Raw genomic sequence first — 18,992 nt, forward strand, 5'->3', positions numbered from 1 at the left:
CATGTCACTGGTCTATTTCAATGAAAACAAATTTGAATTAAATTTCTGAAAAACATATTTAACTTTTTATTTTAATAATTTGGTATTTTTATAAAGTAATACATTTATCAATATTAATTTATATAAACGTATGCTAAATGTTCAATACAATAGTAAGTTAACCTAATTTATAAACCACGATTGTGCTTATAACTAGAATAAAGAATTTGAGGAAACAAATTATGGCATTCTTCTTTGAGGCTATAAAGTCGATATCCGTAAAATATTATAATAACGTTCTGGTGAAAACTGTTGACATTTTCCACATATACAAATACATAGCGAAATTGTGATACACGTAACACCTTTAATTAACAAAGAAAAAACAAAACTTGTTATACCTGTTACTTCACGACATTGTAGATTCTGCAATTCTTTTGTGAGGCAATGTTTACCGTTTTACTACACAATTTCAAAAAGAACGTTGAAACTACCTCTGTTGTTTAATTAAAAATGTATTAATATTGAATTTTTAGACGCTAGTATAACTGGGCAAGTAAGAATGTCTTCGATCTGTTTTATTTATTTAAATCAAATCTGTAATATTTATTTGAATTCGACTCTAATTAGACTTCCAATAAGGACGCATATTGAATAATAAAACAAACATTGACGTTTTCATAATTATTTTCTTTTCTTTAATTTTAATTCATTATTAGCAAATTTGTAATATGAATCATGTTGAAAATCTTGCTATTATATCGTTGTATTTTTGTAGCTTTTGTGATTGTATTGTAATATTTATCTCAAAAATTCGAAATCAAAATGTTCTTCGCTAAACATCGAGATGTTTATCCCACTACGACATTTTCAACACAATCAATTGTAGCGTCATTATAAAAAAATCTAATTATACATGCACTAATTAATTACAATGACTATTACTTTTAAATTTTTGTTTAAAGGAATCATCAAAAGCTGAAAGAAATACTAAATTTACATTTAGTGCGCGAGAGATTACCGTTGGACGCCATTATTCATAACAATATGAACCAGGTCAGTGAAAAGTGTAATATCTAGCACGATAATAGTTATAGACATGTTTTTATTGAGTAATAATATTATGCACTTCAGCAATATAAATAATTAACACATTAAATAAAAAAAATTGGTAATCATACCTTCAACACTTTTAATTTATAACATTCATAATATTTATTATTCGCCATACTTATCAACTGCTATTTATAACGCATCAAACGAACAAAGGTGGGTAAAAATAATTTACGTCATTAAGCGTTAAAACTAAATATGATATTAAATACTGTTTCCATTTACACTTGCTGCTCACGGAACAGCTCCCTGGCGCAGTATGTCAATTTGAAATTAAAATCATATAATTTCCATAATCAATGTGCCCATTTGGTTTATTGTGTCACTATTACCGTTCATATCATTATGTTCTATTTTGTTAAATTATCTTACCAGAAGCATGCTATTATCATTTTGTCCAAATTCTTCTTTATCATGTAGATATACGTTTGTAAGCATCGTCTATGCATGATTTACATTTTTATCAAACCGACCGTGTAACCCTTATCAATCCCTCGTAAGGCTCGGAATAGTTGTTTCAGCATGGCTATTCAATGTTCAATAAAAAACTAAAGTCTTGGCAAAGAGCTCGTACCTAATGTGCTTTATTTTATGTGCCATCTACCTTCTTTAAACCTAAAATAAAATGAGAGATATTAAATATTAAACATGCTTTTAGATTTATCAAGCACCAACGGCATTGCCAAGAAAATATTTGTACTTTAACGTAATAAGCCATCAAAATAATTTGACATTGACGGTGGAAGGCGGTGGTGTAAACGCAACTGTAACCCAAACTAATATCGCAGCAACCAATGGCTTTGTGCACATCATCGACAGAGTATTGGGTGTTCCTTATACCACTGTGTTCGAAAAAATGAAAACTGATCCGATGCTCAAGTAAGTATAATACATTTTCTTAGTGTACCTATCATTGACATGATAAAAATTTAAATATATTACTTATATTTGATATATATGATGTCTACTTTGGGATCCTGTTATGTCTCTTATACTAGTGGTTTCCATTGGTTTTGGCACATTGATACCTCACCATAAATGTGAAATAATGATTTCAAGCGGCAGAATAACTGATGATTTGGTGGTCCCTACCTAAGACTTTACTGGTGGTAGAGCTTTGTGCAAGCTCGACTCGGTAGGTGCCACCCACTCATCAGATATTCTACCGCAAAACAGCAGTACTTGGTATTGTTGTGTTCCGGTTTGAAAAGTGAGTGAGCCAGTATAATTACAGGCACAAGGGACATAACATCTTAGTTCCCAAGGTTGGTGGCGCATTGGTGATGTAAGCGATGGTTAACATTTCTTACAATGGCAATGGGTGTTGGTGACCACTTACCATCAAGTGGCCCATATGCTCGTCCGCCTTCTTATTCTATAAAAAAAAAAACAAATAAGCAATTGCAATAAAAAAGAATTTAACAAAATGGTATGTTCGTAGCTTTTATACTGGGTCAAATTTTTTTATCCTTCTGTGGATCGTCTACGAAATCGCGGACTCAGTAGCTTGTTTTCGAATATATTACGACCATTAATTTCCGTTGAAATTTGTACGAATTTGCATTCCAAATACGAGTTGAATTGTAGCATCACATACAATCTCGGCAAGCGGCAGATGTTCAACCACCAACTGAACGACATGGAGCACCGCTACACGTACTTCGTGCCGCGCGATCATGCCTGGCTTAAATTCCAATTAAAGCATCCTTCCGCTTACAATGCTCTGTTCAAAGAGGATTTCGGTTATTATGTGAGTATGAGACTTTTAATTAGTTGAAAATTGATTAACTTCTATACGTTTTTATATACGCTACTTTTATTTAAACTATTAATTTTCCACACGTATTGTTCGTGTTTGGTGTTTCGATTATTATTGTAATTGCCTTCATTGCCGTGTGTCAATTGTCTTCTTTAAGGATTGTTATTGTTCATAGTGGGACTGGATGGTATTTCTACTTATCATCATTAAGCAATTAACATTTATTCTTTTTAATAGTAATACGGCATAGCTCGGACATATTATAATTAAATTTAAGCATCCTTACGTTTTTAGTATTTAGTCTAAAAATAAAATGTTAATTTTACTTTAAATCCCTTAAAAAAATTAGGCACCCAGCTCAAAGCAACAAAAAGAAGGGGAGCATTGCTTGCGCATCTGTTTAATTACATATCGAGTAACAAAATTCAGTTACGCAATCTTCTACTTACAGACCAAACAGATTCTAGAGAGACATGTCATCCGCACTGATCGCTCGTACACGGTGTCTGATCTTAAGCTGTTGGCCAATGAGACTCACCCGTTTGTATTACCAACTTCCCGCGACCCTCTCCGGCTGCGCGTCAAAGAGTCTGATAAGAGTGAGTATCTTAATTTATCTTGTAATATTTTTATCTACACGAAACTCCAGGTATATTTATTATTTATCTCCTTTGTTGTTAGCTAAATATTTTCCCGTTATGTAGATTTTTGATTAGACTACTACTAGATAATAGAGACTTAAAAACTTTTATTTCTATATTTTTTAACAATGTATTTGTTTTTAAATATTTTTTTTTTTGTAAACAGATTACTACGTAGAATGGAACGGACATTGGATTCACGTTTTCAGACCAGACGTAGAATGTACCAATGGAATAATTCACGTCATAGACGAACCTTTTGTGCTTGAAAGCGACATTAGAGCCACAGGCGGCGCTGACAAAACTCGCATGACTTACGCTTTCATTCTACTCTTCATCTCATTCTTCTTCGCTAGAATCTTAGAAAATTGAATCTTTCAATTCGAAAATTCAACCATTAATTTTCAAATAGCATCTTTATTATACGTGTATTATTCGGTGTGTAATTTCTGTAATTTAAAACATTCTTAAGAAAAAATTGAGTTCACGAATCATCCAGTTTTCTTCGAATTTACTAAATGTATTAAAACGTGTCATTTAAAGAATTCTGTAAAGTATATTTTGTCCATTACATCTGATAAGCGAAATATCTAACCATAGAATTAGTTATTGCTATTCATGTGTAGTTATGGGAATATACAATACAGTAAATTTTTAGATAGTTACCAATTTAGGTATAATTATAAAATGCTATTAGCATCATATAAAAGTTATATCTATAAAATGTTTCAAGTTGATTCTTTAAAAGTAGTTGTAATTTTTCGTTACTAAATTTCTTGTGAAAATATGACAAAGTATACGACACTGCCAGGAAAGTTTGAACAAATTTAATTGGTTATTTTTTTGATTTATTGAATTGCATAAGTTGTGATATCTTTGCATCTAAATTATATTTTAAAAATAAAGTTTTGAATTCAATGATGTCGAATGTGTAATTAATAAGGACTTATATATGAAGAATGATTCATGTGTTCTTCTAGTCAAATAAAAAAAACAATTTGTCCATTCTGAATATAAAACTCTTTCATTAGAGCGTACCATTGCAAGAAATCAGAAAATTTTCATTCATAAATATATCCGTGTCATTTTTTTTTCTAATTTCTTAGGCATACAATGTAACACTTTTTTTCTATATGAAACAAACTACTCTTTTAATCAAATTTATTATTATATATCAGCATTTTAATGACAAAAATTAAAGAAAAGAGTATACTCGGACTAACTCTAGTTTTCTTGTTATTAGTGTAAACATGCTAAATAGCTATTTAACTATTAACAAAAATATATTTAAAAATTTCTGAATCTTGGAGACTTTTTAAAAATGATTATGATTCGAAGTTATTGAATATAATAAAAATTATTTACTCAATTATTTCAAATAAATTTGAAAATAAAGAGGTTTTATGTCAGTCTAGTGAGTAGTGCAATTTATGGAAAAAAAGAAAAATAAATTGCTCTTCTATAAAATAATTTTACATTCCAATTAAATTATCATCAAATCTATTTATATACTATCTTAGCAAAAGTTCTATGCAAGTTACATTTCTCAGAAGTCTACATATAACAAAATAATGTTTTGATTTATTATCAAAAAAAAATCTATCAATACATTATTTAAATTTTAAAATTTGTTGTATAACTTTGCAGTGTGTACCATTTTAAAAATAAAATATATAATAATAATGGTTTTATTTGTATATAAGAATGGAAGTGCTTATAAATTATGGTGCATTTGTATTAGGCGATAAACACATAGCACCGTTAAACGCCACTAGTCTAAAAAGTTATATTTTATATACTTAAAAGAATCAGAAAATAATTTTGAATATGACTACTAATTTAACCGTAAGTTTTTAAAATATCATTATAATATAATTCGTGTTCACTTACGTTATTTAACGTAAAATTTTCTACATATTTCGGAAAGAATACCGCTCCCATCGTCTTCGAGCGGACGTCACAAAATCGCGTCGCAGACGACTTAGAATGCTGGCATTATTATATACCTAAGCACACAGCAAAACAAAAAAAAGAGCGTGAATAAGTCGTGCAATGTGTAAATCGCCCAAATCATTATTAAATGTAAATATTTTGTTATAAGTTATTATAAGTTAATGATAATTTAAAATGAAAAACCTATTTGCGACTGAAAATTATCATATCGAAATATTTAACGCAATAAATCAGTATTACAAATAGAAGTGCTGTCCTACGATATAACTCCACAGATAGACATGAATTTTTAGATTACACTCTTTTATATGATTAATGAGCTAACTTCTAACTATGACTGACTTTTTAAAACATTTTACACATTATCGTACGACAGCATTACTTTTTGCATTTCAGTCAAATAATTCGTGTAATATATATACTTTGTTTATTTTTAGCTTTTATTATAAGAAATATGAAATGTCATTTATCAAGCCTCATAAACCAAAGCTTATTCTATTATCATAACTGTGTAAACTCAATAGTAAGGATACTTCAATGTAGTACATATATTATTCAATTATAATTACATAGGAGTTCTCAGTACATATATTATTCAATTATAATTACATAGGAGTTCTATTGACATTATTAAAATAACCTTAGATTTATTCGGGACGAATTGGCCCAAGACAATATAATATGTTTCGACCAAATATATAGCCAAAAATTTGGTTAAAAGCATTGAAGTTCGGTGAAATTATTATTGATGTTATCTCGAATGTATCAATTAAGGATAAACGATGCATGTAAGTGTTTTCTGAATAAAGACTTGACGTAAAATATTGCGTTTTATTTCTATGATATGTTAAATCTTTTTTTGACGTAATGACCTTTAGTTATGTCAATAGGCGCTGATTATTAATATAAAATTAAATCGTAATATCAGAGGCAAATAGAGTACACGCCATATTTAGTTTTCTGTAATGTCATGTAATGAAATATTTTTAATACAAAATGAAATATTAGTAAATAACTGATAACACCTCCGAAATTACAAAGTTCACTGGCCTTTAATGTTTCAGTAAATTAAACCATTTAAAATACTGAGCTAAAGATAATGACCTGAATTAATTTTTCCATGACATTTTTTTTATGAATAACAAAGATCACTAACAAATTTGTTTGATACCGAAGAAATTGTTTGTTTTTTATATTGTTTATAATCTATACTAATATTATAAAGAAGTAAAGTTTGTGAGGTTGTAGGGGGTAATCTATTGATCTACTGAACCGATTTGGAAAATTCTTTTACCAATAGAAAGCTACATCATTTGTGAGTGTCATAGGTTATATATTAATCCGAAAAATTAAGACCTTTTCGTGGTATTAGTTTGCAAAGTAAGTCGGCAAAAAAACGAACGAAAACGTTTCTTACAAACGCTGAAAAACTAGTTTTTTATATTAAAAAAATAATTTTAATCGTTAGGTCCTGTTTATTGGCCATATTATCAACAACTATGAATTATTATCAAAATAAGTAAACCTAACGTTTTAAGTGTTTAAAACAAAAGACTTCCCTTTTATTGCATATAATTTGGACCAATGGTTTAAGAGATAATACGACATAGGTATGGAACAGCAACTGTGTCGTAATCTGAGTTTTATTTCTATTAGGCGGTTTTTTCATATACAACAAATCAATCTATTTAAAAATAAATTACTTTATTACCAAGGAAGTTTTATTTAGATAAAATTCATTTTTTACAGTTTTTTTGGTTGCATAGTTTAAGAGATAAATTAAAATATCAAATACATGAAACAATTTTATTAATGTTCGGCCAATCGATCACAAGTAAAAATGTTCACCGCCTAACACGGGTCAGCTTGATGTAATACCTGGGTTCAAGTACCAGGTCGGGTCAATAAAAAGTTATTGGGTTTTTCTGTCCGAAAATTCTCAGTAGCAGCCCGGAGTGTGGAAGTTGGAAGTGCGTACACTCCCATGCCTCGGAAAGCACATAAAGACGTTGGTCCCGCGCCTAAACTCTTTCCGGTCGTGTTGGATTGCCGTCCGATGGGATTATGAGAATTAGGTAATAGAGACTGTATATGCGCATACACTTGTGCACTATAATATCTCCTGCGTAGTTGGCTAATCTCTGTTAAGATTGGCCGCCGAAATCGGTCCGGAGGACATTATAATTATATTAAATTATTATATAATTTCGATTTACAAAACGTCTAACATTAATATCGTTAACGTTTTTTATAAAAAAAATACGAGGTCAAATCCCACATCTCTCCGTTGAGCGAAATATATTAAAAAGTGATGCAAAGGTTTCCTTTACGTATTTATATTTAGATTTAATTATATATTAAAAACCTTTGATGTTGAGATAAAATTGATAATCTAAAAATATCTTACTGTTGAGCCTCCTCTCGTCTTGAAGGAAAAAATTTGGAGGTTGTAACTAATCCCTGCCTACCTTAATTATAAAAGAATTAAATATTCATATTTTTATTATTTAAATAGTACATTCGCTCGTGATTTCATCTAGTTAGTTAGGATCTTAGTAATGTTGCTTTCGTAATAAACGTGTTCTTTTAGAGCGTCAGAGATGTTCAAAAAACTATATAGAGGAGTCAACTAAAACTATGTTTATCCTTTAATACGTTTTTATTATAATTTTTTTTATGTATTTGGTTAATAAATGCAAAATTAAATTAATTACCACATACCGTCTTTTATAATAATCATTTATATAAATTTAGTGCATAAAGCACATTTCATGTATATATTCCTTTTGCCATGCAACATTATTATTTTATTATTTTTATATAACTTTAAGGATTAACAAACAGAGCTAGCAGGCTCGCGGTGTCACACGCCCAGCTGCACCGCCCGGTGTCATTCTTCAATATGTAACTGATAAAGATCAAGCGCGCGGCCGCGCGACTGCGCCATCGCACGTTCTCGTCGCCAAATACAATACCAATACATATCCGGGTGCCTGGTACTGACATACTACATGGAGTATATATGCCTGGCAATGATTATGACATTCGGCACGGGGTAACCTGTTTTTGATTACATGAACATTCCCGACAAGAGGTAGTTCGATTACACGAACGTTTCTTACATAAATGTATATATGTTTTAAGATTCTTGCCTGTATGTATGTATGTACTTTGACTCAACGTTGATTATAGCTGGCAATCAAAATTTTATTTTAATTAAAATATTTAAAAAAAGAAAAGATAAAATTAAAGAAGACGTATGCTTTCCATCGTTTAAATAGCGTCACGATATCTTGTAATAAATTAATACTTACTCACTGGTTGTATAGGGCTTTGTGCAAGCTCATCTAGATATGTCATCAGATATTTTACCGCAAAACAGCAGTACTTTGTATTGTTGTGTTTCGATTTGAAGGGTGAGTATGCCAGTGTAATTACAGGCACAAGGGGCATTGGCGATATAAGAGATGGTTAACATTTCTTACAAAACCAATGTCAATAGGCGTATGTGACCACTTACCATCAGGTGGCACATACGATTGTCTGTCTACCTATTCTATACAAAAAAAAAACTAGCCAGCTGGTCCTTGCACAAATTACAGTAAATATCGGAAATTTGTAATTCCATTTTTAAATTGACTACCTCACATAACTCAATTTTATTTTAAAATTACGTATATCTTACAAAAGACAGCCTATTTATATAATGTAAGGGGAAAGTAAAAAAATATATCGATTTCGTCCAACTTCGTCTGGTTTATTATAAACGTCATATTCATCGTGTTTCAAGTATTAATTGTCGGACCAAAACATAAGCTTTATGTTAAATGTGATGTCACGTATTTTGAATTGTAGACGCATGTACCAAACCTGGATTCATGTTTGATTAATTCGCTTAATACGCTTCAGTAAGTTTCAGACTATACAAAATGCTAAATCAAAACCAAAACTTTATGCCTATAAAGAATTTCGCAAAATAAATGGTTGCCGTTCAAAGGATCCTTTGTCAAAGGAAATAAAAGTTTTCACTGAATCAATTTATCTCAGCGCCAGTGATGGAAACACTTCCGGCTGATCGAGGATCGTAATGAATTGAAGATCTATTCTAAATACATAGCAATTTATCAACTCTTGTCGGTTTCAATTTGTATCTAGTATGAAACACTATAAAAAACTACGTTTCATTAAAACGAAATTTTACAGTAAGCGTGACTATGAATAAACTCCAGCTTAATAAGGATTACAAATTATTTTTTTACTTATATCATGTTGCCATAAAACAATAACATGATGTATAAAATAAATCATACCATAAACATTTAAATAAGGAAAAAATGGTTTTATATTATTTGAAAAAAAAACATTTGAGTTGCCTATACACTATCGGTTATCTGTTAAAATCAATACTCTTCACACAAACAATATCTGCAACAAAACGAACTGATATTTTCTAGTAAAATATATAAATATTCGGTTAATTAAATTAATATTAAATATGTCTATTAAGCTTAAAAATGAATTACTATCTAAATGGAATTTTGAAACTAACAAAGCCACAAGCATAAACAGACCAACATCCACAATTTGCGTCGGAATGTATTAAACCGCAAATCGTTCTGACGTATATAAACACATACATTAATTATAAAGAACATTATTTATATAATAAAAAAAGAACACAACTCACACAGAAATGTTTCTGTCTATCCATCGAAAAAACAAACAAAAAAATCCGGGACCACTGACGTCAAATGTACATTATGAGTGCCATTCGTATTTACTAATATAGCGCAGAAACCGAGATTGACTGTAACTAATTAGCCAATTATTCGTTATGTGGCTTCTACAAGTAAAAAAAAACTTTAATCTCTTATAACTGTTTTTAAAAAAAAAACATTGAAAGAACACTTGCTCATTGATTTTTCCCAAATTCAACTTCAAAAATAAAGGAAACATATATCGTTTCTCCTACGTATATACGTAACAAATAATAAGGCGATTTTTTTATAAAGTAGACTAATGTCTTATGTCTTAAGAAGCGACTAAGATAATGTTGTTGAGCACCCGTCAAGTGAGCACGTAAGCGCCTCAACCCATACGGTGACGCTCAACATCCAAAAACTTTCCCAAAGACGTCTAACTGTCGGCCGGCTTCAAAATGTGCCAATTATTTAATGCAGGTTACATAACTCACATCACTGCAATACGAAACAGGGCTGAAGTACAAGAGGGCAATCCACATGATTGTTATCACATAAAATTTGCTATTTTGTTTTTATGAAATACCCGTAATACACCTTTTTTAAGAAATTACTAATGTTCATATTTACTCCTCCAATTAAGCGTAAAGCTTGTGTTAGGGGTGGGGACGATAACACCCCAATGGTTCAAGATCGGACTTGCGTTTTTTACATCGCTACCGTTAACCGTTGCGCTATTAACGCTTCTGTAACTAGGTATTGCTAGAGGTCTAACTTAAAATAAAGGCTAAATTTTACCGCAGGAAAATGTCTTATTCCCATTGTTTTTACATTTAATTTTGTTTTATTTGTTTTTTAAATAAAAAGGTAAATAATGTATTCGCAAATCATATTTACAGAAGCCTAAAGATTAGAAATTATTTATTTACTTCAACAACTTTAGTAACACTTAATAAAATTATAATCTTATACAATATTATAATTAATTAATTTCTTCTCAGTCAAAGCTAAATCTATTAATAATGAGTTATAAATAAAATATAAATTAAATTAAATGCAAATGAATAGACACCTACAAAACACCCCGCAGGCAATAAAAAATTTAATTCTGCAATTTCACAAGAAGTTGCTAGGATAAAAAAATCATGCCGGCACTTCAAAGTACTGAACTAAATAAAAAAAGATACGTCAAAGGCACAGAAAACACATTTATGGAATTTTTTTAGTGTGAATAAAAAAAAGAACGATTGTTAATTTGTCAATGAAGCTTAAACCCTAAATTTCAATGTTTATCGCATACATTGTAAATGCAATCTCATCCCAGTTCATTATAAATACATAACTAGTACGTATACTGATATTTTTTATGGTATTACGGATAGACTGACGGACTTAGCCTACCCGCCCAGTAATAATTAGAATATGGTAATTCATATTGGTAATAATATAGTTTTCAACGTACGAAGGAGTTATCTATACTTATAATAAAATTGTAAAAGGCCGATGTCTGTACATTAAAGATATTGGAAATAAACTAAGTCTTTATTAAAGAAACAGAAGCCAAAATAACAGTTTTTAGAATTTTTCTTTGTCTGTCTGTCACGCAAAAACTACTACACGGAATTGAATGCGGTTTTTACAGACGTATTTCTGGAGGTCTAACTTAAAATATAAGCGTAATTTTACTGCAGGAAAATATCCAATTATCTTATTCCAATTGTTTTTTCAATTTAATGAACTTAATTCCTAATTAACAGATTTTAACTATCGCTGCACTTACATGAACAGATAAGTTGTCGCGTGTAGTTGTTACTCCAAAAAATCATAGATGGCGCTGTTTATATTATAAAGGTTTGTTTCAATCGATCTCAAACGATTACCACTACTCTCATACAACAATAACTGACTGCCTCGTTGGTCTGATGTAAGGCAGCAGACCCGGAGGTCTTGGGTTCAATTCCCAGGTCGGGCCTATAACAAATTATTGGGTTTTTCTGTCATAAAATTCCCAGTAGCATCCCGGAGTCTAGAAGTTGGAAGCTTGTACACTCCCGTGCCTCGGAAAGCACGTAAAACCATTGGTCCTGCGCCTGAACTCTTTCCGGACGTGTCGGATTGCCATCCCATCGGATTATGAGCGTGGAGGAAAAAGAGTGCACCTGTGTTTGCGCACACACTTGTGCATAGTGCACAAGTGAAATCGGTCTGGAGGACATTATTACAACAATAACAAAACAAAATTTAGCTTTGTTTCATCGAGAACAGAGGCCATAGCCATAGAAGAGAATAGAATAGATGGACATTTCATGATGAACAGAACAAAGTTAAACAGAACTTAAAAGCTACCTAGCAATTGCTAGGTAGCTTTTCCTGTAGCAAAATATAATTATTTATCTATGTTTTGTATGTGACATTAAAGGAATGTTATATTTTATTTAATATATATTTTTCCTATAAAAGTCGATATTTGGCGCTACGAATACTATTGATGATGCCTAAAATGTCCGCGAGTTTATACATCTAACTATTATAGTTTAATCACAATAAATGTTTTTTGTTCAAATTAGTTAATAAAAACACGGGTAGAATCAAAAGCTGATGACATTGTCGTATCGTGATATTAATCCTAATGCAATTAATTAGTTTTGTAATAAAGGTTGATTATATACATATAAATTCTCTTATAAATTAGTTGTAATTACGCAAAATGTAAGAAAAATGACGCTCTGTGAGCGAACCATGGATAACAGGAACGAACAGTCATACTTAGTGTATTATTTATCTACACCTTATATTATTTGTAAACAACAAATAGTTGAATAGTACATTTTTAATTTTAATATTTTTTTTATTATTTAAAACTTTATAACGATAAATAAAAAAATGATTGGACTCGGTGCCCTTTCGAACTTTTAACATTAAACTATAAACTTAATTTAAATCGATATTATAGCAGTTACGGAAAATTAAAATATTACGCTAACAGCTTACGGTGCGGCGGCGAAGTAGCCAGCGCAAAAATTTCATATGTTCCATTCGTATGTACCATGTTTATCACATATTCTACCATTAAACAGCAATATTAGTATTGTTGTGTTCCGGTTCGAAGGGCGAATGAGCCAGTGTAACTACAGGCACAAGGGACATAATAATTTAGTTCCCAAGGTTGGTGGCGCATTGGCAATAGAAGCGATGGTTAATACTTTTTTTTATAGTGCCAATGTCTGGGCCACCTTTTTCAAGAGGTCTATCGTATAATGTGTGACGAATGTACGATGAGCCACCACTCACACATAGAAGCCATAAACAAAACCTTTAAAAAAATACGAAGGGTGTGTGCTTTATGCATATATATTATTATATGTCCTTAGCACTTCAAAAATAATAATAATGTCCTCCGGACCGATTTCGGCTACGGCGATCATACTAAAATTCACAAGAGTGTGAGCAAACACAAGTGCACTCTATTCCCTACCTGAGATTAGAACCCAGGACCTCAATGTATGCAGGCCGACGAGACGGTCACTTAGCACTTTACTATAAGGGCGAATAGATCGATTGGCGAATGTTTATACCTTATTGATTAAAAAAGGTACGGGATTAAATCCTTATTTTACTCGTGCGAAGTCGGGACGGGAAGCTAGTTATTAATAAAGCTAATTTCAAAAAAGTATATAATAAGAAATAAAGATGATTATAATTAACGACTTTTAGAATGCACGAGCCGTGTCATTTTATCTCTACAGTGGCAATATTTTCACAGTATTTAATTAATGGTCCGAACAGTGGATAGCGGCAAATAAAGGTAACATTTTGCATATTCATTTTTACAGTCAAAGAGGGATTTTATGTAACTGATACGTGAAATATACAATTACTCACACATCTCGCCTGACATTAAGTAAATAAATATTGGTGTCGATATGTTGTATAAGTAGTTCGATAATCACTTTAATATGTCTATGTAATTTTGACTTTTTTTATAGAATAGGAAGGCATACGATATATACGAGCATATGGGCCACCTGATGGTAAGTGATCACCAACGCCCTTAGACATTGCCATCGTAAGAAATGTTAATCATCGCTTACATCGCCAATGTGCTACCAACCTTGGGAACTAAGATGTTATGTTCCTTGTGTCTGAAATTACACTGGCTCACTCACCCTTCAAACCGAAATACAACAATACCAAGTACTGCTGTTTTGCGGTAGAATATCTGATGAGTGGGTGGTACCTACCCAGACGAGCTTGCACAAAGCTCTACCACCAGTAAAACTGGCGGTCCTGATAAATTGTGTAAAGGTACTATAATCCGTAATGAAGACTCGCGGCAATATGACAATTGAAAAGGTCAGATATTAAAAAGACATATTGACCAGATTAAAAGAAGAACACTTTTACCAAACTTCTATTTTCCTAGCCCGAACAAAGCGTGTAATTTGGTTGAGGGTGAGAATGCTGTCACGATATTACGACCAGTAAAAGATGATGAGTCAGATGTAATGGGTGGTACTAGTAATGACAGCTCAGCACTGTCCAAATATAGCTAGCTTCGCAGGTAGACCAAAACGGAAATGCGTACCAATTGTAAGATATTATTCAATTGTAAGATATATTCAAATTAGTATAAGCAGATGTTTTAGAAGTTTGTCCTTCGTATTATGTATTTTGAAGTCATGTGATGTATTGTTATTTGTTTTCTTTATATATATAGTTGTTTGATAATTTATTTAATATATTTTCGATTGTAATAGTAATGTTAGAAGAGAGGTGTAAAGTCTGTAAATATTGCCACCACTAGCAATTAAAAAATAGTTTTTCTTGCATTGACATAAGTTTGGAATGTGTCAGTTTTTGGTAATAAAATTGGCACAAACAAAACAAAACAACAGTATTGGCAAGTGTATATTATTTCTCTAAATATATTAGTATGCTTAAAATCAATTCTAAAATGATTTACATGTCCTGATCGATATTTCTACCGGCGCCAATGCCTATTAGCGGTGGTGTTCACTTACCATCAGATAATGATATGCTTTGATAATAATCTACTTACGTCTGTAATAAGAAAGGTAAGGTATATTAATAATCTTATTTTTAGTCAAAGTAAAAATACTTCTATTCATATTTAATACGATTATAACTCATCGGATAAACTTTATTTTTAAGTGTAAAATACAATAAAAATATTTTCAATATCTCAATACTTTAAAAAATCTTTGGTTATTATCAAAGAACTAAATTGATAGTGACTTTTTATTAAATCATATATAGAAAAAAAAACAATAGCACCTAGGATTGTTTCCGGGTATTTTTTTCACGCTGCGAACGATCCATACATTCGTAATGAACTAAAGAGATTGGTATAAAAAATTAATCCCGTTTTTCATCCCAATCAGAATTCTTAGTTGCAAAATTCGAACGTGAATTTCAAAAATACGTTTGTAACATAAATAGCTTTTAAGATTTATGAAGTCGTAATTATTTTAGAGAAGTATATAATTTGATTTTCAGTTCAGTTTTATTTTTTTAAAGCACATTTAACAAACATACGCACGTAATAACGTGGTTACGCACGTCACCTTAGCCGAAGGTTTGTTGGTTTAAGAAAGGAACACTGATGTTTTATGTGAAATGGTGTCAGATGAAATTGTGTTACATACGCAGCCACCAAGCAGTATTGGAGCAGCTCCACGCTCCTTAAAATAAAAAAAAATGATCTAAAAATATATAATTTATTGTAGTTAATACATAATCAATAAAAATAATTGTACATAAGAATTTAAAAAACAGTTCCATCATATCATACAATTTTGCGTATATTTAAAGGTTAGTTGAGATTCCGTCTCTTAACTAAAATAATTATTATGATAAAAGTATGATTATCGATAAACACAAAATAAAAGGAGATCTTTCTATGCCTCTATTGTAAGTAACCCATTTTATTTCCTTTGTGATGTCTCGGCGTCTGGCAGTCCGAGGCCGCATTAATGGTCTATTATTCATGAACATATCAAACATTTTCCTTCATACTGAGTAAAACTTAAAGGCAATTTTAAAAGACTACTAATGCTTGGTTCGTATATTTAAAATCGTTATTATATTTTTATTATATATATACATATATATATTATTTATATATATATATTATATTTCGATCCTTTTTTGTTACGAATAAGGACCTGTTAGTCATTTCTAAAAAAAATTAATCTCAATTTTGACAAACAACTATAACTTACGAAACATTATTGGGATGCCTTTGTATTACGCCTCATTGACAATTCTACCATACTCTAGCAAAACGAAAGATTGGCTCCTTTACGTTGCGTTATTTCTGTGTTAACTATAATGGTGTAATAACTTCAAAAAGTGAAAATGACCGGAAACTCTGTACTTATTTTAATTATCGCCCATCAATAGGTTCTATGGATTATAAACTTTGTTTAATGGAAAAAGAATAATTTTTGAAAATTTAAATAAAAAATATTCGTATTTAAGCATCTGATTCCAGAGAAATATAAATACTTTTTAAATGTTTTCAGTTTACAGTATTGTACTATATACCCAGGCCGCTTACAGAAACGTACATAGTAATTTTTTACTTCCTATACTATTCGAAATTCTCGTCAAACATAAATGATAGCAAAGGATGACAGATTATAAATTTTAATAATTAAAAAAAATGGAGACATATAATTGTATACATTTTTTTAATGAGAAGTATTTAAAATAGTTACTTAAAATATTTATAATAAATTGCAATATATTCTATTATTTTCGAAATCATTTATATTAATATGCTTAAATGACGAGCCGGTTGGCGTGGTTGGTAGAACACTTGCCTTTCACGCCGAAGGTTGTGGGTTCGATTCCCACCCAGGACAGACATTTGTGTGCATGAACATATCTGTTTGTCCTGAGTGTGTGTGTAATTATCTATATAAGTATGTATTTACAAAAGAAAAGTAGTACATGTAGTGTATCAGTTGTCTGGTTTCCATAGCACAAGCTTTGTACAAGCTTAATTTGGGATCAGATGGCCGTGTGTGAAAAATGTCCCAGGATATTATTATTATTATTATTATTTAATTATTAATCAATTTATTGTTGGTTAATCATGAATACATCATGTTTATGAGAAGCGATTGAAAAAAATTATCAACTCGTTAGTATATAGTTATTTTCATAAAGCTTATAATGCTTAGAAATATATTTCAATCTGCGGTTCACCGCTTCCTGTTTTGAACTAGGTTCACCTAGTTTGCCTAATCTATTTAGTCAGGCTGAAATGCTAGTCTATTTTAGATGTTGCTGGCGGAAGTCGAGGATGTGCCTGGAACGCAGTTCGCTTCCTCTAAGGAAATTCAACCCGCATCTAATTTTCCAATATGATATTAATTTAGAAACAGAAGACCTTAATATTGATGCTTACATTTAAATTGTATGTAGATAAAATTGGTGTGTTGGATATTTTAAGAAACATGCATTTAAATTGTATTCCCACTTTAGATATAAACACGCAGAATTTATATCCTGGGACATTTTTTCACACACGGACATCTGATCCCAAATTAAGCTTGTATAGAATTTGTACTATGGAAACCAGACAACTGATATACCACATACACTATTTTTTTCTTTTGTAAATACATACTTATATAGATAATTACACCCAGACTCAAGAAAAACAGACTCATGCACACAAATATCTGTCCTGGGTGGGAATCGAACCACCAACCACGCCAACCGGCTTGTCAAAAAAAATCATTTATATAAAAATACATTACATTTTATGTTTAATCTTATATTATATATTTATCACAGAACTACATAATGTATTCTATTAAAAAATACATCTAATTTTTATAACTTAAATATAAAAGAGTTTAATATAAAATTATTAATAATATTTTATTTTTAAAACAACATGCCAGTAACAAAAATTTAATGAAAATTAGAATGAATTTAACTTTTAATTACAAAGATACAATGGTAACCCTTGTTATCACCTCTTTTATTTGTTCACGCAAAGTTTTGGGCTTATGTCTTTGATACAAATGCAGCTCGAAATCCTAACATAGCAAATGGCTTAACAAATACATGTTTTAAAATTGTAAAAAATATTATACTTTTTTAATACTTTGAAAAATGCTATTTCAAATATTTTATTTTATATAACTGAACAGTTAAATAAAATAAAATAAAAGATGTTTGACAAGAAAAAGTCTTCAAGACTTTCGTCTTCAAACTTTGCGGTATAGACGAAGATTTAGTTAATTTTATACCATTTTTTGCCCCATTTTATAATAATACATTTTGTTGTAATTCTGGTTAGTGTATATGTAGTGATTATTGTAGGATTGATAATCCACAATAACCAGTGATCAAATTTCTAACAAGTTATTCGTCTCAACAAATTATGACAGTGAGAGAAAGAATGTTTGCGCACACACTTGTGCACTATAATCATATGTGCCGCGTATTTGGTTAGTCTCTCTTGTTCCGAATTGAGGAATTATGAATTTGCCACTGAGGCAGAAATCGGTAAGGAGGACAATAAATATTAAGGAAAATTGCATGAGTTAATAGAATTTCTGAGACATATATTTCCATTTTAACATGAGCGAATCAAATAGCTTTTGGAATAATCCTGTTAACAATTGTAAGCTTTATAATAACCGCACTACTAGTTGTACCGTAACCGTAACAGCCTGTGAATGTCCCACTGCTGGGCTAAAGGCCTCCTCTCCTCTTTTTGAGGAGAAGGTTTGGAGCTTATTCCACCACGCTGCTCCAATGCGGGTTGGTAGAATTCACATATGGCAGAATTTCAGTGAAATTAGA

The 18,992-nt window shown here is 30.8% G+C and overlaps 1 protein-coding gene across 2 annotated transcripts in view; it reads left to right on the plus strand.

The window, feature by feature from the left end:
* Positions 1-4,711, plus strand: part of LOC126768905 (fasciclin-1) — a 76,687-nt gene extending 71,976 nt beyond the window's left edge. Inside the window, exons 9-14 of one of the 2 annotated variants that reach the window (XM_050487317.1) lie at positions 945-1,035; positions 1,338-1,349; positions 1,751-1,971; positions 2,680-2,842; positions 3,303-3,450; positions 3,659-4,711. In XM_050487317.1, the coding sequence (XP_050343274.1) occupies positions 945-1,035; positions 1,338-1,349; positions 1,751-1,971; positions 2,680-2,842; positions 3,303-3,450; positions 3,659-3,864 (841 nt within the window). In that variant the 3' untranslated portion in view covers positions 3,865-4,711. The remainder of the gene's footprint in view (positions 1-944; positions 1,036-1,337; positions 1,350-1,750; positions 1,972-2,679; positions 2,843-3,302; positions 3,451-3,658) is intronic. The other variant, XM_050487318.1, reaches the window with a different exon arrangement.
* The last annotated feature ends 14,281 nt before the right edge of the window (positions 4,712-18,992 follow it).

This window comes from Nymphalis io, chromosome 6 (assembly GCF_905147045.1).
Source record: "Nymphalis io chromosome 6, ilAglIoxx1.1, whole genome shotgun sequence".
Taxonomy (NCBI): Eukaryota; Metazoa; Arthropoda; class Insecta; order Lepidoptera; family Nymphalidae; genus Nymphalis; species Nymphalis io.